Raw genomic sequence first — 23,022 nt, forward strand, 5'->3', positions numbered from 1 at the left:
TAGAAAGGCAGTAATTTTAGTAAAATTCCTCTAACAATGGTATTTAAGACCCACCCTAAAGAAGCATTTCCTTATTCAGTGTGCCCTTCCTTAGCAAAGTGGATTTTTAAGCATTCTTTCTTTCCTGTGGTTTTCATGAGTCGCTCAGAGAAGCTCACCAGGTAACCAGTCCACATGGATGCAATCTGGCTATGAACTCAAGTTCCCAAGGAGAAGCCGCAGCTGTGTTAAAGGTTTTACAAGGCTGATTAACCAATTAGACCTTTGTGGTTGTGAAGAGTTGGAATGTTGCAGATCCAGAGCAAAATGATCTGCTTCTTTAGCCTCCTTCATAGCTCCATTGCCCGTGTGTGTGTCTGATATAACATCATACCTAACAGATGAATCTTGTTGGAGCTCTAGCCCCCAAAACCCCCAAGATAAGGATGTCACCAGATAGCATCTGAGACCTATGACAGGGTTTCCCTGAATCTCTGTAACCCACCTACATATATTTTTTTAAGTGCCTTGATTTATGACTTCTGTTTTGTTTTACAAGTATAAAAATCGCATACCCGTGTTGTGGCATGGGATTTGGGGCCTGTGATTGCCTGAGCATTTCACTCATATCTCAGAAGTAAAGCCCTTATCCTTGTGAGGTGAGGTCTGTGCTTGCCATCCACAGGATACTGAAGTGTGTGGCCTGCACTTGAGTGGGGCCAGCACTTCTCTTCCCTTCTAAATGCTGACGAACCACCACGGTGGAGCAGCCACATGGCGAGAGGCAGCGAGCGCCCTGTGTGCACTCAAGCACCTGAGCCGTCCTTTTCACAGAATGCCCAGGTGGGGACCTTACGTGTCTGGTTCATAAAGTCCTCACTCCAGCTAGTTTCGATCCACTTGACACTCACCCCCCCCCCTTAAAAAAAAAACAAGTGGAGCGAGTGCCGCTGTCATCAAAAAAGCCATTGAGTTGGTTTTGTGTTGGGCATGGGACCCAGATGTAAGAGTCCTTTGTGTTTCTCCCCTGAGACTCCCTTGGAGAACACTAATTTTTCATGTGCATGTGGCTGTCTGTTGGAGATAGCTTCTGAGTTAGGATTGGGATGTGTGCCCATTTCTCATTTCAGTTCTAGGACTCCACCTGGTCAGTCCTATGCATGGTGCCATGATCTCTGTCACCTAACTGGTGCATCTGTCCTGTTGTGTGTAGAGGGCCTGTGTCCTTGTCCTCCTCCACCCCTCTGGCTCTTACATGCTTTCCACCTCCTCTTTTGTCAGGGTTCCCTGAGCCCGGAGGGCAAGCATTTGATGGAGATGCAGACCCTCCTTTTGGGGCAGAGTGTTCCAAGGTCTTTTGCTCTGCTTATGCTCAGGGTATGGGTCTCTGTATCTGTCCCCACGTGCTGCAGGAGGAAGCTTCTCTGATGAAGGCTGAGCAGGGCATGGATCATAATTTGTCTTTCTGGATCTGAGTTACCTTACTCAGGATGACTTGTTTTTTCTACTTCCATCCACTTACCTTCAAATTTTATTTTTTAATAGCTGAGTAATGTTCCATGATGTAAATGTCCCACATTTTCTTTATTCATCCATTGTGGGACATCTAGATTGTCTCCAGTTTCTGGCTGTTATGAATGGAGCAGCTAAGAACACGGTTGAGCAAGTGTCTCTGTGGTAGGATGAAGCGTTCTTTGGGTCTATGCCCAGGAGTGGTATAGCTCGTTCTCAAGGTAGATCAATTCCCAGATTTCTGAAGAACTGCCACATTGCATTCCCACTAGTAATGGATGACAGTCCCTTACTCCACATACTCACAGCGTGAGTTGTCATTTGTTTTATTGGTCTTGACTATTCTGACCAGTGTAAGATGAAATCTCAAAGTAGTTTTGATTTGCATTTCCCTGATGGCTATGGATGCTGAACACTTCTTGTAAGTGTCTTTCAGCCATTTGAGTGTCCTCTTTTGAGAATTCTCTGTTTAGATCTGTACCTCATTTATTTATTTATTTATTTAGTTAGTTAGTTAGTTAGTTGGTTAGTTAGTTGGTTGGTTGGTTGGGTTCTGGTTTTTCAAGACAGGGTTTCTCTGTGTTGCTGTGAGTGTCCTAGAAGTCACTCTGTAAACCAGCTGGCCTTGAACTCACAGAGATGTGTTGCCTCGGCCTTCCAAGTACTGGGATTAAATAAAGGCACCGCTGCCTGGCTATACCCCATTTTTTAATTGAGTTATTTGTTTTCTTGGTGTCCAGTTTTTTGAGGTCTTTGTACATTTTGGATATTAGCCTCCTATCGGATGTGCAGTTGGTAAAAACCCTTTTCCCATTATGTAAGCTCAGCTCTGGCATTGGCAGGCTACTTTCTGCGTAACACTGGCTCTGCTAAGCCACTTCCTTCTCTCTGTTGAGCAGGTACTTCTCAGAAGCCCTGCCAGTGACTGCCCTGGAGCTATACAGTTCTTCAGCTTTTCGAAAGCAAAGGACTTAAGAAGTGTCCTCAGTTAGTCTTGATTTTAAAGGAGGCAGCCAGGTGATTCCATTTACCAGATGAAAAGACTGAGGCATCTACAAGAATCGTGTGCTCCTGAATTAAAACCTCAACGTGGAACTCTAAACTAAGAACATTTTGCATGAACATTATGTTCCTAAGAACACAAATAGTATTTGATTTCATGTTGTAGTAGAGAAACTGAGGCAGGCAAGCTGCTTCTCTGCATTGGAAGTCATCCATGAGCCCCTAGTTCTTTCTCTTATCTCATGCTCATATCACTAAGCTACAACTTGAGATAACTCACCTTGCTGTGGTGTGCATGTTAGTCACCAAATGCAGAAACTGGCCTGCTCCAGAATGTTGGAGAAACTATCAGTTAGCAAAGTCTAATTATAAAACACTTTCAGGTCTGGGGCTGTAGCTTGCTTGGTGGAATACTTACGTAGTGTGCGCAAAGCCATGGGTTCAAACTCCAACACCACATAAGCCAGGTGGTGGATCCCTGTGATCTCTGGACATCCCGCTGTGGAGGCCAGAGGATCAAGGCCGGCCTTGTCTTTAGGGGGGGTGGGAGAAGACTGGAGAGATGGTTAGGTAAGATGCATATTGATTGCTCTCACAGAGTTCAGAGTACCGGAGTTGAATGTCCAGCTCTCGGTCATGCAGTGCGGTTCCCAACCATAAGTAACTCCAGCTCAAGGAGGCCCCACAGGCACCCACACTCGCATGAACATACAGCTGTGTGCATGCATGCACGTTCACACACACACACACACACACACACACACACACACTTCAAGTTTTTAAAAGTACTTTCAATCTTTAAAAAAAAAAACTTTTAACTTGTTCATTCAAAAAGCCAAAGTTGACTGAATAAGTGTCTCTTCCTAGCTTGCTCTGCAATCATTTGCAGTTAAGGCGTGCTGTGGGCAAGTTTGGGTACATATAGGTTGATTTGCAAGTGAATGGGTATTACATATGTTCTTGTTGTCCCGGGTAAAGCAATCCTTCTGCAGGTAGCGGCTGAGGTCAGCCACTGAGTTTCTTTCTCTTTGAAATGGAATGTGGACTTTTGTTGTTTCCTAGTGTTTCATTTTCCCTCTTGGCGGGGAAGTGGTGTGTTACCAATACCTCACGAAACTGTGATTCACATGCCCATTTCCAGCTGGGGCCTCCAAGGCTTGCTCCCTGGAGAGGAGGTGAAATACTACCTGGCCCAGATGCCTGCCACTCACTAGACCGCAGAGCTGGCTGCCTCGGTTCCCAAGAAGCAGTCACTTTCCTGAGACAATCACAGAATGTACACATGCTATTTGATCCCTAAGGTGTTGCTATTTTGGTAAACTCAGCTTCAAGCCAAGCAGCAGCATAGATCTTACCCCTCCCAGAGGTGACCTCAGGCTAGGGGCTCATAGATAGCATTACCTTTGGGGAACTCCGAGTGAAATTTCAGGATGAGAGGTCCTCTGGTGCCTGTACCTGCCCTTGCCGTGAAGAATGGATCTGGGCCTAGGCTTAGCTCACAGCAGTGTCGAGAACCTGTTTTCTGGGTTGGACAAACATGGATTCTCAACCTGTTATTAGACAAAAACAGGAAAGAGAAAAAAAAATGAGCCTGTGGTTTCCAGGCTATAGTCCTTCACCCCCTGCCCTGTGGAGCAGTCGCAGCCTGACACCAGGGATCCTGGGTCCTGAAGAGACCTAGGCAGTCCCCACTTCAGAAACAGGCTTCCCTACAGAGCATTCTGGGCTAAATTAGAAAAGCCCAACAGAAAGGACCTGCCTAGCCTGAAGGCCAGACACACGGCTAGAGTCACTGTGAGCTTTGTACTCTCCAGGCCTGAGTTTCCTCCTCAGGCAAACAGGCAGATTAGAGGACTCCCCACTGAGTCACAAGGGGTAAGGAACAAAGTGCTAAGGAAGTTTGAGGTACCTCCTTAATGGTTCTCAAATAAATGGGGTCCACTCAGTGCTTTCAGGCGAAAGTTGATGGGATGGTGTCTCCTCAGCAGGCCACATGTGACTTATTCGCGGCGGTGCTGCTTCCGGCCTGCCTGCTCATCCCTATCTGGCAGCTCTAGTTATGGCAGACAGTACTGGCTGTGCAGTACACACAGTTCAGGACAAGCAACCTCACTGTGGCCCCTAGCCCAACCTTAGAACCACACATGACAGCTCTATGTTTTAGGAGCTGATTTACCAAGTAATCTGATCCACCAAAGACCAGGATGCCCACAGTGTTAGTCATTAACAGAGATGATTTGAAGGAAGAGAGGTTTGCTTTGGCTCATGGTTTCAGAGTTTCCATTGCTTTGGGCCTTAGGTGTAGCAGAATAGCATCCCAGTGGGAGGGTGTGGCAGAGGCTGCTTCCCTTAAGCCTTCCAAGAAAGAGAGCAAGGAAGGACCATAGCAAAGCATTGCCCCAGTGACCTCCACCCTCCAACTAGGCCCTACTTTCTAAAGTTCCTCTCCAAATGACATCTCTGGCACACGGTTCAGGCCTTCAGTCTGTGTGTAAGGACCAACAACTCAAAATGGCTTTCATGAGCACAGGGACCCACAGTTTTAGAACTGTGCTTGTTTTTTTCTTGTTGGAAATTTGAGGGGAACCAAGTCCAGCCATTAGGCTGTTGACTATACAAAGAATCAGTGGCGGATTGATTGGCCTCTCTCAGGGAGCATTGTCGCCAGGGGTCCAGGTGCCAGGAGGCTGGGGAATCCCTGCTAAGACTGCACCACACTGGCTTACCTTTGCCCTGCTCAGCCTCAGAGCCAGCCAGCTCCCTCATATGCAGCTGACGCCCGCCTAAGCTGATTCCTAATGCTCTTTGCCATTTAACCTATAAGGGATCATCTGATGTGGAAGAAGCTCTTGGCAGGAAATGAGAAAGGGCACACACACTCGCCCTGTCCACAGATTCTGTACCTGAGGATTCAGCCAATCACAGATCAGAAATACTCATGGGGGAAATTTGCATAAAGACAATTTCTTTCCTTATCCCTAGGCAGTATAGTTACTGTTCACCATATCTCTTACAGTATTCTTTTGTCAAAGCTGGTTGGAAGCTAGCCAGGCACAGTGATGTGTACTTGTTAATCTCAGCTGTTTGGAAGGATCAGTTGAGCTCAAGAGTTCAAGGCTATGCTTGGCAACAGGAAGATTCCAGACTCAAAAAAAAAAAAAAAAGAACCAGTTGAAAACATTTGTGTAGGTTTGTTTTGGAGTCTCTTGTTTTGTTAATTCTCTGTGTCCCTCTGCCAGCCACACAGAATGTGGACTACTCTGGCTGTACACTAACTCTGGAAATCAGAGTCCTCCTCTCATGTTCTGCTTCTTCAAAATTGTCTTAGCCTGCGGTTCATCTGCTCTTTCGTTTGCTGGCACTTACAGATACGGCATTTGGCTACCACCCCTGCTAAGAATGAAATCTTGGTTGAAGTTTTTTATCTGTTGGTTTGTTTGTTGCTGTGTGAGACAGGGTCTCACTATATAACCCTGAATGGCCTGGAACTCACTATGTAGCCCAGGCTGGTCTTGAACTCAAAAAGGAACCAGCTACCTTCCTGCTGGGCATTTATTTTAAAGTCACCAAACAAACTTTAAGAATTTCAAGGCTCACAGTTGCAACTGAAGAGAACATGCCAGAGACTCAGTCTGGCCCAGGATGAGCCACACTGTCACACTTTTCCTGCCTGGTAGTTTGTTCAAGCAAGCACTGCTAGAATGGAAGCCCCCATGATTAATGGCCCAGGATGTGGACAGGCTAATACAGAAATGCCTCCGTTGGGGCTTATGTACCTCTGAGGTAGCCTTGTTGCAAGGCCCTGCCCCTCCATCCTCTCCCTGGTTGCTTTACAGGGATCAGACACTGAAGCAAGTCACCTCAGTACCCCTTGAGGACAGACTCAACGCCGAACTTTGAACCTTGTAGCAAGGATATCTAGTCTTCGGCCTCACTGGGTTCCAGAGGAATGGCACCCGTTATGCAGCCGCAGGTAGATAGTTCCAGTTCCCTACTAGCCTTCCACCAATAGCCCCCACCCCACGCTGGCTAGAAGGGATAGACTTGTACCATTATTCCTCACCACTAACCTCTGACATTATCCTAGCAGTGTAAGAAAGTACTCAACTTCCTATTACATGGGAGTGACAACTGTTCTATCTGGTGTCTACTCACTGGATAATAGGGGACCTCTGCACTGCCCAACACAGATGCAATAAATACCCCTCTGCTTGCCTTTCTCTGATACACCACCTAGAGATATAGTTGCTTCATCAAAGTCTTGGAGGACAGAATCCTAAGAATCAGAGGCCTTCTCTGGCATAGTTGGACAGACACTGGTCACACAATGCTTTCTAAGGTAGTTATTTTCTAAAACATGTCCGACCTCCTAGTGTCCCCTTTCTTGTCCCTTGCCTAGAGGTAACAGGCTTCAGAGGATTTGTCCTCACTATTGACATTCCAGTTGCTGGCTTCTTAGCACCAAGGCTGGCAGCTATGGGGCTCTCCTGGACTAACCCACTTTCTCTCCATTTCCTAGGGTCTTGTGTGCTTATTTTATGTGTAGTATTCAGGGTTTTAGTTGTACTTGACAACACTCCTGTTGTCAAGTGTGTGTGTGTGTGTGTGTGTGTGTGTGTGTGTGTGTCTGCAGGTGTGTATCCACAGCCTTCTCCCAGAAGCAAAACCACCTTCCCACCTTCTCTTTTTGCTGAGTCTGTGGTCTGTTGTGTGTCTAATCCTTGAAATTTTCTTTGTCACTCGATGCTGCCCTGACTGTTCCTCTGCACTGTGAGTTCCTTCACTAAATCCAGGCCTGAATCAGCCATATACAGTTTTTAGGTGCCTTGTTTGGCCCATCCTGGGGCCTTTCATCTTCTTGCACTCCAGTGACACCTTCTCTTGTACTTGGCAGGGTAGTCACCTTTGCCACCTTTGTGAAGGTGGTGGACCTCTGAGTCACGTCACAATAGTGTGTGTGTGTCTGTGTGTCTGTGTGTCTGTGTGTCTGTGTGTGTTGGAGTACACATGTGATATACAGAGAGACCAGAGGAAGGCAATGGATGGCCTTCATCACTCTACTCTGCATTCCTTTGAGACAGTCTCTCCCTAAACCTGGAGCTCCTTTTTCATCTAGGCTAGTAGCCAGCAAGCCATCTCGATCCTCTTCCCTCCTACAATACTGGATTATAGACAAGCAAGACTCTATGCAGCTCTATGTAGGTGCTCAGATCTGAGCACAGCTCCTCGTGGTTACACAGCAAGCAGTCAGCCATTAAGCCATCACTCCAGGCCCATTATCTTATTTCAGTGACTGAGACCAAAGTGCTGAGTCTTATGACCTGTGAGCCCTAGGGAAGAAAAGCTTCTCATGTACTGCCTCACAGCCCCAGTAAGACTTGTATATGTGGAAGTGCTCACTAGTTGTCTGTAATCCAACTGCTTAGCCTTTCACCTGGTCCCCTGACTGTCCCTTGGCCCCATAAGGCCTATGTATGTGAAAGTGTTTACCAGCTGACTGTGGTCTCACTGGTAGCCTTTCACATGGTTCCTTGACCTCTCAGAGAGACAGAGATACCCTGGCTGTGACAGCTGCCAAGGGCCCTTTAGACCTTTTCATGTCTATAGCTAGTTATAGAAGCACTTCCTGGGAGCCTAGCTTCCTCAGGGCTTATCCATAAACAGAACTTTTAGATGCCTGATGTAATTGTCATCTCTGAGGCTTACTGCTCCAGTCTGCTAACCTAGGCCTAGTTCTGGAAGCTGTGGACTCCATACAATCTTATCTAGGCCTAGAATGTTCTCAGCCTCTGAGACTTCCTGCTGAATAAGCTCACCCCTTCCTAGTTCTTTCTGAGTTCTGGCTGGCTGATTCAGCTCAGCTCTTCTGGCTCAAATTCTTCTCCAAGCTGACTGGATCAATCTGGCTTCTCCCAGCCTCTCCTGTATTGCTCTGCTTGGCCTCAGACTAACTCTAGCAATCCATTCTAACCTTCTGGCTCCTTCTCATTCTCTGGCTCATCCTGTCCTCACCTGTGTCTAGCCTGTTCTCTTTTTAACCTGTCTCTGTACAACTCTCCCGGTAAAACTGCCTGCCTGTTTCTTTCTGCACTGCTCTCTAAAGCAGCTTCCCTTTCCTCTCTCTCCTCCTGAGAGTTGGGCAGATCCTCTTCTGTCAAATCTTTCTCTGATTTGTCACTCTGTCTGCCACATAAATTAGACATCACTTTTGAACATGGCTGCTTCTTTCTACAAACTAACTTTACCTTCATTGTTTGGGATTAAATGTGTGTACTAAGGGCATGTTTGTATTCCAGCAGAGAAATTAAAGGTGTGTGCTAAAGGCTGAGCCACACCACAACTAAAAACAGGTCTTTTTCAGTAAATAACACAATCTCAGGGTTCACAGTGTGATCAAATATCCTATAACAGTTGTCAGCTATGTCCCCCTCATTTTTTAGAGGGATCATGAGCAGGGGACAGGTGGCTTCTGAGACCTGGTGAGACTTTATGCTGGCTTAAGACCTTATTTCATAGCAGGTGCCTGCTCACTCTGGGGAGATTGTGGCTGAGTGGGTGCCCAGAATTCTCACAGCTGTCTTCTTTGAAACAGGAGGATCATGACATCATGGAAGCTGACCTGGACAAAGATGAACTGATCCAGCCCCAGCTTGGAGAACTCTCAGGCGAGAAGCTTCTAACCACAGAGTACTTGGGAGTAAGTATACATATCAGAGGTGTCCTGAACACGAGGGGCAGGTGGACAGGCATAATTTAATGCCTTCAGTAATACAAGGTTCAGTGGCGCTTAGGTTTGCGAAAAGCTCCTTGTTAGCCAGTTGCTCTCAGTAGCCCTAAAGTGCCTTGGAGACCTGTCAGAGATGGATAAACCTGCTGATATATGGAATCGGAGCTGAGAGAAACAGGTACAGATGAGCCTGCCAGGAGCCTCCGCAATGTCCTCAGTGTCATCCTCAGTAGCGTTCATCACCAGCGGAACCTTCTTCATCCTCAGTAACGTTCATCAACAGCGGAACCTTCTTGTTTCCAGGTGTTACATCAGTTGAGAAGCTTCCAACACGTAAGTAGTGGCTGAGGCTCAGTGAACAGGGAGAGAGTAGGCTGAGAACCAGGGTTCTCCTGCATGCTGGGCATGGGAGAAGAAGAGGGACCCTTAAGAATAGAAATCAAAAAGCAGAGCAGACTCCAAAGAACCCAAAGAATGCAGTCTTGGAAGCAGACGAGTGGCCAATGGTGTCATTGTTTACCATGGGGCCAGAAGCTGCCCTCTGAGAGATCCTTGGTAGCTCCAGGAGCCACTGGCCAGTGACCAACCAGTGAATAATAGGCGAGTAATCAAGTAGGAAAGAGCCCCCATTAGGAGGAATCTGCTGCTTTACCCACGAAGTGATGGTAGTGCAGAGTCACCAGTGTCCCAGTGCAGAAAAGCCTGCACATAGGCAGATAGGATGCTAACGTGTAAGCTTTCAGAAGGGAGGAGCAATTTCCAGGGATATGAACCAATCTAGACTGAAGTCCCATGCTGGCTGGAAGAACATATTATTATCTTTCCGACAAGCTATGGGAGCTTTGAAAGTAATGGCTGACAGAGCCAGTTATGTGGCTCCTAAAGTCTCCAAATGGTGAGCTGCAGAGGATTCCTGGAGCCAGCCTCTCGACAAGGAGCAGGTGAAGCCAGAGGCTCGGGAAGGGAAAGTGTGTGGTCAAGTGGCCTGATCCTTGACCGGAGCAGGAAGCAGAAGGCACCCGCCCATGCCCTCCCACCCCCAGCTGGGCCCTCATGCCCTCATCAGGAGCCAGTCTCCTTGGTAACCTGATCTCATCTCTTCCCCATTATGTGGAGAACCTCCCAAGGACTGCATGACATTGTATACCAATAGAACCTGAGGTTGAGGGACAGCCGGGGGCCACCTCATGGAACTCTTTGGGTCATGGCGGGGACATGGCAGCTTCGTAAGTGCTGGGTAACTACAGGAGTGTGGGTAGGAGACGGGCTCGGTTGATTTGTAGTTTAACAAGGGCAGGATGTACTGATTTGGTAGTGTGCCTACCTAGCATGCACAAGGCCCTGGGTTCTGTTCTAAGCACCACATATTTGTTATCCCAGCACAAAAGAGGCAGAGGCAGGAATCTCTGAAGTTCGAAGTCATCTCCAACTACATGTGAATTTCAGACCTACTTACGATATACAAGGTGCTATCTCAAAAACTATTTTAATAAAATATAAATAAGTAAATAGAACATATCAACTTAGATTCACACTCTGGCTGCTTTGTGAAAAACAGACTTAGGAGCAGGAAGGAAAGGAGAGAGAGAAGCTGGCAACGGAAGGAGACTAGAGGAGAGCCAGCCTCTCTCTCCCACTTAGGAAAGGTCTGGTGAGCGGCCCCCACCGTTGTCTCCAGAATGGATCATGAACCAGAGGAGCTGGCTATGGGGCTCTGCTCCTGCTCCTTGCTGCAGTGATTCTAGTCAGAGGTCAGGAAGGGGCTCCAAGCTGCTGGCGGCAGTCTTGAAGTATCGCTAGACTTCTATTTCCCTCAGGGACCGTGCTGGCTTCTCTGACTGGACTGCATAATAAAACATGATTCTTCAGAGCATTTGCAGGATCCTCTTCAGAAGCAGGTGACCAGAAAAACAGAAGAGGCCAGTGGGCAGGGCTCCTGCAGGACAGAGCAGAACACCTAAGTCTGTGCCTCTGTCTCCATAGCACCCGAATGTCAGCACAGGGATTAACTGTGGCTTGGTCAGACATAAACCTAAAAAGAGCCCTCAGTTCACTTGTGGGCCACTCTACATAGTGTACTGCTATGGATAGGATCTTATGTAGAAATAGTAACAGTTTGTAACAATAAAACCCGAGGCAGTGTATGCCGGGACTGCCAGTTTGGTTGAACATACTGGTGAGATGCCAAAGACTGCTTTCAATTAGTAAACCCAGATGATGGGCACTCAGAAACGGTTTTATTTCACCATAAGCCACACTCAGAACCTCCTCAATGTATGTATGTCCCTTTCACTATAGAGGGAATGGTTTTGGGTCCAACAGAAAAGGTCCACACACTCTTGCTTATCTCCTTGGTGTCCATTACCAGTGTGTGAGCAGGGAGCAGTCGGAATGAGGACAGAAAGAATTGCTTATATAGAGGTGAAGACCAAGGGCATCCATTTCCCATGACTGCCGAACAAAGGACCACACACTGGCTGGCTTAAAACAGAAATGTATTCTGCCACGGGTTTGGAGGGCAGAGGACCAAACTCCAGCTTTGACAGGGCTGGGCTGCCTCTGAAGCTCTGAAGGAGGAGCCTGCCTTGATTCTTCCAGCTCATGGTGGCTCTGGGTGACCCTTGGCTTATGGCCACTTCACTCTGACCTCTGCCTCCATCTTTGATGGCCTTCTGTCTTTATGTCCTTGCCTGTCTCTTGTAGAGACACTCGTCACTAGACTTAGGGTTCACCTCAGTTACCCAGGATGACATGTTCATTTCAAAGATACTTAATTATATTTGCAAAGACTCTTTCTGCAAGTAAAGTCCTGTTCGCAGCTATCAGGGTCAGAGTGTGTGTGTGTGTGTGTGTGTGTGTGTGTGTGTGTATGTGAGTGTGTGTGAGTGTGTGTGTGTATGTGAGTGTGTATGAGTGTGTGTGTGAGAGAGTGTGTGTGTGAGTGTGTGTGTGTGTGTGAGTGTGTGTGAGTGTGTGTGAATGTGTGTGTGTGTGTGTATGTGAGTGTGTGTGAGTGTGTGTGTGTATGTGAGTGTGTATGAGTGTGTGTGTGAGAGAGTGTGTGTGTGAGTGTGTGTGAATGTGTGTGTGTGTGTGTATGTGAGTGTGTATGAGTGTGTGTGTGAGAGAGTGTGTGTGTGAGTGTGTGTGTGTGTGTGAGTGTGTGTGTGAGTGTGTGTGAATGTGTGTGTGTGAGTGTGTGTGTGTGTGTGTTGAGAATTCTTTTGAGCCCCAGCTCAGCATCTCCTCATAGAAACATCTTTATTTTATTAAATCACACACACAGCTCAGTGTGGAGCAGAGCCACCATCACTAAGGCCACATGTGCACTGCCGCTGCTTCTGCCATTCAAAAGTCCCTCTAAGCTCCCCATTGTCACCCAGATCTGTGACCTGAAATTACCAGCCTGAGGGCTTTGCCTGTCGCAATCCTGGTGCATAACAGAACTTAATGTCACATTTCATAACTGCCTGTGCCAAATGTGGGAAACTAGCCATATTAGTGCCTTTTACTGTGACCAAGTAGCTGACAAACACAGCTAAGGGAGGAAAGGTTTATGTTGGCTTACAGCACAAGAAATACGGTGACTGCCACAGCCTGGTCCATGGCGGCAGGAATTTGTGGCATGGCTCGTTCATGTTGTTGCCATCAGGAAAGGCCTGGAAGGGCGTTGACCCTGGGTACCTGCTCTGCTGAGCCACAGTGCTGCCCCTTTGCCCTCAGAGAACTGTGTATCAGCGCACACAGCAGCTCTATACCAAAGAGACAGGTCATGCCAAATGCTGAAAAGGAGAGCAAGTTACTCTTTCAAGCTTACAAGAGAATATCAGTGGTCACATCTAGTATGGTGCTTGTCCATAATTCTGGTGAAGCAAGAGAATTCTGTACAGACATACCTTGTGTCTTAGTTACTGTTCAATTGCTGTGAAGAGACACCATGACCAAAGATAACTTATAAAGGAGAGCATCTAATTGTTTACAGTTTCACTGTGTCAGGGAGCATGGCAGCAGGCAGGCAGGCATGGTGCTGGAGCAGTATCTGAGAGCTCACATCCTGACCCGCATTCAGGAGGCAGAGAGAGGAGACTTTGGAAACCTCCAAGCCCACCCACTGGTGACCTTTGCTTCCTTTATCAGTCACTTCCCCCAACCTCTGTATCTCAGCTAATGTCCTATAGACTGCTCGGTGAGATTGGGAGTGTGCAGCACAGACCTCTCACCTGCAGGAAGGGACCCTAAAGCCAAGAGTGCAGTGAAGCTAATATCTGATTCCCATAGGAAAGATCTCATCGTTGATAAAGACAGTGTCGGAGACCAATAGAAAAGTCCTGTTAGCCTCCCACCTGTTGACAGACAGACAGACAGACAGACAGACACACACACACACACACACACACTGTAAACACATTGAGTCATGGCTTTACTCTCTGTGATTGTAAATGTCGTGTCACTCCTTCAGGATGACTTTTATCCATAGTCCTGAACCATGGTCATTCATATGTGGCACAGAATAAATTATTTCTTTTACATTCACAAACTGTGATTTTTTTTTTGACTTCTACATTAGGATGAGTTTGTAATGTTTTCTGTTGAGAGATAAAAGATGACAAGAAATATTTAACAAGGTGTGCTTGGACAGAATTCTCTTAGCCCATGAAGTCCCAGCCAGGAATGTCTCTTCTCCTGATAAGAAAGGTCAGCTTTCACACGAAGTTTTTATCACTTGTTTCTATGAAGGAAAGCAGAGATGTCAGAGGCCATTCTTCTTTTTCTCTTTCTTTTTTTTTTTTTGTTTTTTTTGTTTTGTTTTGTTTTTTTGTTTTTTCGAGACAGGGTTTCTCTGTGTAGTCCTGGCTGTCCTGGAACTCACTCTGTAGACCAGGCTGGCCTCGAACTCAGAAATCCGCCTGCCTCTGCCTCCCAAGTGCTGGGATTAAAGGCGTGCGCCACCACCACCTGGCGTCAGAGGCCATTCTTACATCTGCTCTTTCTCAAGTGTCTTTAGCTCAAAATAACCTGTATGCCAAAGTGGCCTGTTTAGGAATGATACTCCAAGCCCAGGGTGGTGGCGCATGCCTTTGATCCCAGCACTTGAAAGGCAGAGGCAGGTGGTTCTCTGTGAGTTCAAGGCCAGCTTAGTCTACAGAGTAACTTCCAGGACAACAGGGCTGTTAATACAGAAACCCTATCTTGAAATAAAATAAAATAAGCCTGGAATGATATTCCACCACTCTCACCTATGAGACTTATGAGCATTCCATGCTTCTTTGCACACTGAAATTTGAAAACACTCTGACAACATAGTAAATCCCTACACCAGGAGAGCTAAGTATTTGACCATGCCTGAGTGAATCAAAAAGTTTTCCTACTAAGCTCAAATTGGACGGGATTTGAACTTAGCTCCGTGTGTCCTTGGCAAACTAAACAATTTCTCTGCTTGTTCCAGCACCAAGTGACATAAGGGAAGTGACAGGAAGCCGGCACGGACAGACAGCAGCATCAACTGATATCATGCAGGCAAATGATCTTCCTCTTGCAGATCTCAGGGCAAAGGCGGCCGTGTGAACACAGCACTAGGACCTCCCCTAAAGCCTTGAAGCCCAAGCTTCATTGGCTGTGTACTCTGCCTCAGCGGCATCACTTACATGGAGGTTGTCTTGTCTGTCAGTCATGAGATGACTCCGAATCTGTAGTAAAGTCAAGGGGCCAGACACACAAACCAGCTATACCCACCCTCAACACTGCTGTCCTTAAAACTCACTCTGGTGTCCTCCATTTCTAATGAGTCAAAACGAGATCATGTGACCCCATGATCTTCAAGAGAGTCTGAGAAGATGAATTATTTTTAACTAGACAGATTACTGTGTCAGTGTTCTGTTGGTGAAGAAGTAAATAATAACCATCTAACAGGGTCTGTTGCTTCTAAGTTATTTTTTTATGTGTACAGAGATGATGGATGGACAGATGGACGAATGGATGGATGAATAGATAGATAGCTATTACATTTATTTATGCAGGAGAGAGGTGGTACTTGTGTGGGCATGTGCATACCACACACATGTGGAAGTCAGAGGTCATTTCTCTCCTTCCACCACGTAGATCATGGGAATCAAATTCAGGCTGCCAAGCTTGTCACTAGCCACCCTTACCCACTGGCCAGCCTGCCTGCCCTGAAGTATACCTATATTTTCTGACAGGCATGATAGCATATACCTGTAGTCTCAGAACCGAGGAGGCTGAGGCAGGAGGATTGCAAGTTTAAGGAAAGCCTAGACTACATAGAGTTGAGGGGCATAGCTCAGTGGTAGAGCACTTGACTAAGTTCACACTCAGTCAGGATTCCATGTATAGCAATGTAAAAAGAGGGAAGGAGAGAAGAGAAGAGAAGAGAAGAGAAGAGAAGAGAAGAGAAGAGAAGAGCTCGGGGACATCGTCTAGCTTCCGTTGAGCACTGTGGTTGTTACTGTTGTTCTGCTGCTGTTGTTGCTGCTAATTTTTTGAAGCAGACTCTCACCATACAGCCCAGGCTGGCCTAGCACTTAAGATCCTCCAGCCTTGGCCTCCCTAGTGCTGGCACTGCAGGCACACAACAGCACACCTGGCCTGATCAGCCTTTACCACTGAGTAAACTGTGTAAGCCGTGTGCTGCATTATTGTTTAGCATGGCTAAAAGCACATTTGGCATCAGGAGACCCTTCCTTCTCACAGACCCTCCATCTGTAATCCAGATGGAAGCTGATCTTTTGGGCAGATGTAGAGCCGCACCCTTTATTACTCACTCCAAAGCTCCTCTGGCATTTGCTTGGAATTCAACTTGAAGGGCACTGCCTAGTGGGTGGGCACAGCCCAGGCAAGGCCACTGAGAAGTTCCTCAGGTGTCCCTCAAGCCCAGCAGGTAGGAGGGAAACTCTAGCTTATAAAAATGGCTAATGAGTGGTCGCTCTGAGTGCCAGATGCCTCGATGGGTCCTATTTTCAAGCATCTGAAAAGCAGATGTAAGTGATGTATTAGTTGTCCCCATAGGAGGCACTGGGAGGCGCGAGCTCCATGCAGCAGAGAGCCAGCAGCACCCTCAGACTCAACTGGAGGGAGCCCTCGTGGCACTGACCCCTTCTCTAGTAGCTTAACTCCTGGTTTTGTTTCAGTCTCACTAAGTACCCCAGGCTAGCCTTAAACTTGATATACATCCCAATTGAAGGTTCCTTGGGAAGGCCCAAATTCTAGCTAGCCTAGCAGAGGTCTTTGCCTCCCTCCCGGATGCTAACATACAGGCATGCCCCACTACACCAGGCTGAAATGTTGCCTTTTTTTTTTTTTCTTATATCTGCCTGTTTTTTCCTCCTTTCTCACCTTCAAAAATCCAGTCCTCTTCAAAGCTTAGAGCAACTTACTGTTCCTAACTCTTTACTTCTTCCCATGACTTTCTGAGTGCTACACTGCTCCATGTGATCATATACAAAGTTGAAAAGACTCCTCTCTCCTCATAACTTTTGTGTTCTCAAGTAACCTGAAGCATGTACCCTCTTACTTTAAGTACCCCCATTTTTTGTTTTTTGGTTTTCTTTATTATTTGGCATTTTTTTTTATTATTATTAGGTATGGTGTGTGTGTGTGTGTGTGTGTGTGTGCGTGTGTGTGTGTGTATGCGTGTATGTGTGTGTTCACATGTATATGTGTGCATGTTGGGGTCAGAAGTTGACAACACATATCACTTGTCACCTCTATTGCCCTCCACCTAACACAGGATCTCTCTCCAGACCCAGAGCTCTGGGATCTGGCCAGTCTACTCACCCTGTTTACCCCAGGCTTCCCTGTCTGTACTTCTCAAGCTAAAATTACAAGCAAGACACCATGTCTGCCCAGCTTTTGTGTAGGTGCTGGGGATCTGAACTGTGTCCTTGCACCAGCTGAAACCACCCCCCTTTTGTTTGTTTGTTTGTTTGTTTGTTTGTGGTTTTTTGTTGTTATTTGTTTTAGGGGGTTTTGTGTGTGTATGGTTTGGTTTTTGAGACAGGGTTTCTCTGTGTAGCCTTAGCTGTCCTGAAACTAACTCTGTAGACCAGGCTGGCCTTGAACTCAGAACTCAGAGATCCACTTGCCTCTGCCTCCCAAGTGCTGGGATTAAAGGCTTTGACTGCTGCCACCTGGCTTTGCTTTGTTTTGTTTTTAGACAGAGTTTCATGTAGCCCAGGCTGGTCTCTAACTTGCTGTGTAACTGAATTCTGATCTTCCTGCCTTCTAAGTGCTAGGAATACAGGTGCCCTTGAGCCTGGTTCGAATAGCATCTTGTCCCTGGACATGTACTCCCTTTAGTCCACTCTGCTTCTGGGTGGGCTCTTAGGGACCCACTGTCTCAAACCTGTTTCTTCCTTCCACCAGATCATGACCAACACGGGGAAAGCACGGAGGAAAGGGCTGGCCAGTGTGCAGTGGAGTGGGGACGAGCCTCTTCGTCGGCCAGTCACCCCTGGTGGCCACAGGACAGGGTGCCCAGTGTAAGTTTGGGATAGAGGAGGCGGGAGTCTATTTTCTTAAACTTTGCTTTGATTAACTGCTGTGTAATATGCATTAATGCATAATAAAGTGTTCATATTGGAAAGCATTCTCTATTGTTTATCTCTTGAGGATTTTTGGAGGGAAAACAGTTGAGGTCCCATCTCTCCAACACACACTTAGGTTTCTTCTAGAAGGAGAAAGCAAGTGACTGAAATCCCCAGGCCACCTCCAAAGACTGATGTTGGCTGGGGTCATTTCAAAGGAAAGTTATTGAGCAATGGTGAGATCACCCAGTCTGAACTCCTACCCTGTCATTCATTCCTGTGGGTTATCCCTACGGCCCCAGTGCTAGGACTGGAGTGTCACAGCTCTATTTTAGATGAGCTTCTCAAAGCAACTGTGTGGCCTGGAGCATGCGTGACTCCCTGGGTTCTATTCCTCTTCCCCCCCCCCCCAGAAAAAAAAAGCTAGGGAAAGCAGCCAGGTACTGTTCATTCTCTGTAGCCTGGCTTCTACCTCTTGACAGAAAAGTAAAACTGCAGTCAGTTTACCTGGGCTGAGAGCTGCCAGTCAACAGCCCTTCTGGGATCTTTATGACCTGTGTTTTCCTGTTTAGGGAAAACTATAAACAAGCACAGGAGGTCATAGAGAGCTGGCTGAAAGCCTCTAGTTACCCTCTCAGAAAGTAGTGGCCTTACCATATTTTAACGGCCACACCATGTTTTTCTTAGCGTCTATCTCGGGACAGTTTGATTGTTTCCCGTTTTACTGTGTGGTAACTTTATGATAAACAAGGAGGGACTTAGCAGCCAATAGGATGGAAATAGCTGTCTTTGTGAGCTCCACATCACAGCTATCAGGAACACTAATGTTCAGCGCCAGCTCTTGCCAAGTTTTAGTGCACATCTGGAATCTGCCGTATGATATTTAGCACACATCTGGAATCTGCCGTATGAGACTTCACAGCCCCCACTATGGATCAGTGCTCTGAGGTCTGTTTGATTAGCTCCCTTGTGCTTCTGTATGCAGGCTTTTATTTTTAATTCTTAATACACAATTTACTATACTGTCCTTTCCCCTCTCACACATAACCAGCATTTTCAACCTGCAGGAAAACTGAGAGAAAATTACACTGAAGAGATAGACCTCAGCATATACCTCCTACAGATAGCTGTGCCGGCACCTGATGCAGTCAGTGCCGTGTGCCTGCGCATTGAAATGTCACGCTGTACCCATAAATATATGCAAACACTGTGACGATTCTTTAAAAAGAACAACCACATTACCACGCCTGTAAGTTAACAGTAGCGTGAACTGCGTCGGCAAACCGTTCTCGCCCTCACATCTGCAGGGTTCTTTATTTTGATCTTGAAAATTGTGAGAGATGAATATTAGTCAACCTAGCTTATAAACATGATCCATTTGGGATGGAAACAGGAAGAGGACTAGGAAGTTCCTGTTGGACATGTGAAAGAAGAAAAAAAAAATCTTTCACATTTTTAGAAAATAATTAAAACCCTGGCTTCACAGCAAGACAGGCATGCTGTAAGGACATTTTAATCAGAAGTGACCAAGAATCTAACAAGTAACCAAGTGGCACTGTCCATTCTTGGGCCGGATGACCTGTTCTGTTGAGAGACCCTTGAGCATGCTTTTCAGCACGTGGGCTCAGCTGGCTCCCCTGCTGGAGGTCATATCTGGGAGGTGTTTGGCCAGGATGGGCCTGCCCAGCCATGTGCGCACATCCTGAATCCGTTGTCCCACCCTCCATGAAGCAGTGGCTGTCCCCAAGTCCCTCTGCCAGCTAGATTCAATAAACTTTTTTTTTTTGAGGCAGAATCTCATTTTGTAGTCCAGGCTGCCCTCAAACTCACTATCCTCCTGCCTCAGCCTCAATGATGGGATTACAAATGGGTACCACCACCTCCAACTTCAGCATTGTTTGCATTTCTATGACCAATGGGGTGTAAACTCAGTCCTGAGGACCCAAAAAAATAAGTGAGATGTGATTCCTACCCTCAGAAGCACTGTAGCAAGAAAAGACATGGAGAGATCCTCTCAGCAGAAAATGGTAAGGTGACAATATGCAGAAACCCCCACGCTCCTGAAGGCCATGAATGATTGGTCAGAATTCCTACCTCTGCTTCTTGGATTTACACTCAGGGAATTTGATTCTCCATTCACAACCACCAGCCCCTGGTTAACCCTGCATTGCTTCCAGATAAACCCTGAGTCTTAGCACTCCTGGGGACACTTAGTGAATATATGTTTCACAGATTCAAGAAGCTGGCACTTTCTGGGTCAGTGTGTGCAAGGGTCTTTGTTACTACATTGATTATGAAAAAAAAAACTTCATGCTTTATATCTTCTATAAAGTTATGGTAATCAGTACAAACAGTATTGGAAATGTGTAGCAGAATTAAGAACAGTTAGTGACATGGGAAGATCTTTGAAATATGACAGTGCATAGCTGAATGGAAAGGCAAACTGTAAAGTATACAGCGTAGAGCCAGGCTGGCCGTTGGTCCCAGGTTCTTTTGTATATATTTGACACCACCCCTTCTTTGAGACAAAAGCCAGGTGTGGTGGCTTATGCTTTTTTTTGGAGACAGTCTCACTGTGCAGCCCTGGCTGGCCTGGAACTTCTATGCAGTCTAGACTGATCTTGAACTCATAGAGATCCCACTGTCTCTGCCTTCCTAGGGCTGAAATTAAAGACGTGCACCACAATGAGACATATAGCTCAGGCTGGCCTGGAACCTTTGCCTTCACCTGTCCGTTCTCTTGCCTCCATCTTCCAAGTGCTAGGACTAGAGGCGTGTACCAGCATGCCTGGTTAAAGCAGTGCTGGGGATCAAACCCAGGACTGGCTGCATGCCAGGAGCCACATTCCCAGCCGCATATTTGCATTTTTTAAAAACACTGAAAAGATACCACAGTTGAGCCGTCACCTGTCGGTACTGTGGTAGGGACCGTTCTATACACCCTTTGTATTATCTAATTTTTCATGATAAAGTCTGGTTTTATTGTCAAGAACAGAAAGGCTAAGGTAAACATTGGTACAGAACTCCACCTCTCTCAGCCTTGTTGTGCCTGTGCCTCCCAGGCCCGACTCCTATCCACACAGGCTGAAGTAACCCTTCTGGATGCTGGAGGCCCTCTGCTCCTGTCTCTGCACCTAATGCCTCTTGTGCTCTGTCTTCTACCCCTCCACCTTCTCCCTCCTTTATCCTCTCTGAACACTTGAGCGTGTGGTTCCCTCCCACTTAGATCCTCTGGCTACTTCCACCAGGCTGGATTTCCTCCACAGCACCGAATGCTTAGCCGGTGACTTCCAGGATCATAGATGACTTAACCATTCCCAACTCTTGGCACCTTCAGGGCCCACGGCACTCTTGCACTTACTAACCCAACCCCCTCCCAGTGGCTGTCCACCCCTGTCCTTGCCACAGTGGACTGATCTGCCATTCCCGTTTCCTCCTAGTTGCCTTTCTCTGGACAGAGCCTGGAGCCCTGATCTGAGGTCTTCACCCCCATCCTACTCCCTGCTGGCACCTCAGCCCAGCTTGCACGTGGTAGACACGCGCCTCACCAGGCATCCAGGATCAGCACGACCATCTTAGCCCCTGCCTCAGGAACTGACATTAATCTGCCCCCGGGCCCCTTCCCCTCATCCTGCTTCAGGCCAGCCAGACCCCACCCTTCACCATTGCCCCTGCCTTCTGCCCTCGGGGTCTTTCTCCTCTGGCTTCCCACCATTCCCTCTTGCCATCCCATGCCCACCATGACCACGGAAGGATTCTTCTAACACAGAATAGCATTTCTTTGGCTCCTCTGTCTCCCATGGGTCTCAAATCTAAGGATCTTTTCTTGTTCCTCGTTACCTTGCCCACAATCCCTCTGCTGATTTCCCCTTTTGGACCCCAGAAAAGTTAGACACTGAGTGGCCTACCCCAAAGCCCACCTCCGACTCAGTGCATCTCCCAGCGCCATGTTGTCTCTCCTGCTCTGACAGGATGGTCCTTGTCATCCTGTTGAGCCTTAAGGAACTGTATTTATCAAAAACCATTTTCCCATATCTGGCCCTAGGCTGGCATAGGCTTGTCATCAGGCCATGACTTTGTCAGCCCTTGCTGAGTCTGTGGCAGGTGTCTGGAGTGAGTGAATACTCTCTCCCTCTCCCTCTCCTTCTCCCTCCTCCTGGCCCCGCCCCCCCCTCTCCCCCCCCCCCCCACACACAACTAGAAAGACTCCCTCAGACCTGTCCAGGCTGACCCACACACAGAGCCTTGTCTGTCTCAGCGACAGCTCTCCTGGATCTGTCTCTTGCCACATCTGAGTATACTATGGCCAGGCTGGGCCAGAACCTGCCATCCATCCGTCTCCACCAACATGGGGCCAGCACAGCAACATGCATCACTCAATGTTAGAAGACCTCAAGTTGGGCGGGGCGGTGGTGGCGCACGCCTTTAATCCCAGCACTTAGGAGGCAGAGGCAGGTGGATTTCTGAGTTCGAGGTCAGCCTGGTCTACAGAGTGAGTTCCAGGACAGCCAGGGCTACACAGAGAAACCCTGCCTCAAAAAACCAAAAAAAAAAAAAAAAAAAAGAAGACCTCAAGTTACCTCAGCCTTGCCTGCCTCTGTTCAGGGCTGACAAAATAGGATATCACAGTTGCCCTCATCTTTGGAGAAGAGGTTTGTGTCTGTTTAATGGAAACATCAGGGACCCTATGCGACCCCCAGCTCTTAAGATGGGCTGATGTTCTCGTGCTCCTCTCTTGTTTCTCTCTCTCTCTCTCTCTCTCTCTCTCTCTCTCTCTCTCTCTCTCTCTCTCTCTCGATCTCACTCGCTCATCTTTGCTTCCTCTACTCTTCTACCTCTCTGTGTCTCTGTCTCTGTCTCTGTCTCTCTCTCTCTCTCTCTCTCTCTCTCTCTCTGCCTCTACTACCCTCTTGATTCCCCTCCCCATGCCCTGAATAAACTATTCTATACTTAAAAAAAAACTGTACTGATGTGTTAGACATGTGCTAACCCTTGTGCTGTACCTAGCAGGTGGAGAATCCAGCTGCCACCTCCCAGGCCCTGCTAGCTTCTGTCACTCCTCTTGTAAAAGGGGGGCTAGCCAGATGGCAGCTCGACTTGTTATCTCAGCACTTGGGAGGGACAGGCAGGAAGATCAGAAGTTCAAGATCATTCTCAGCTGCATGCATTCAAGGCCAGCCTGGGCAACATGATCCTATTGGGAAAGAAAGAGAGAGAGAGAGAGAGAGAGAGAGAGAGAGAGAGAGAGAGAGAGAGAGAGAG

The 23,022-nt window shown here is 47.3% G+C and overlaps 1 protein-coding gene across 1 annotated transcript in view; it reads left to right on the forward strand.

Annotated features, from left to right (window-relative positions):
- Nucleotides 1–23,022, forward strand: part of Armc9 (armadillo repeat containing 9) — a 129,518-nt gene that overhangs the window by 87,533 nt on the left and 18,963 nt on the right. Inside the window, exons 20-21 of the mRNA XM_028789580.1 lie at nucleotides 9,086–9,190; nucleotides 17,600–17,715. Of these exons, the coding sequence (XP_028645413.1) occupies nucleotides 9,086–9,190; nucleotides 17,600–17,715 (221 nt within the window). The remainder of the gene's footprint in view (nucleotides 1–9,085; nucleotides 9,191–17,599; nucleotides 17,716–23,022) is intronic.

The sequence above is a fragment of the Grammomys surdaster genome, unplaced genomic scaffold (genome assembly GCF_004785775.1).
Source record: "Grammomys surdaster isolate TR1022 unplaced genomic scaffold, NIH_TR_1.0 125846, whole genome shotgun sequence".
Classification (NCBI taxonomy): domain Eukaryota; kingdom Metazoa; phylum Chordata; class Mammalia; order Rodentia; family Muridae; genus Grammomys; species Grammomys surdaster.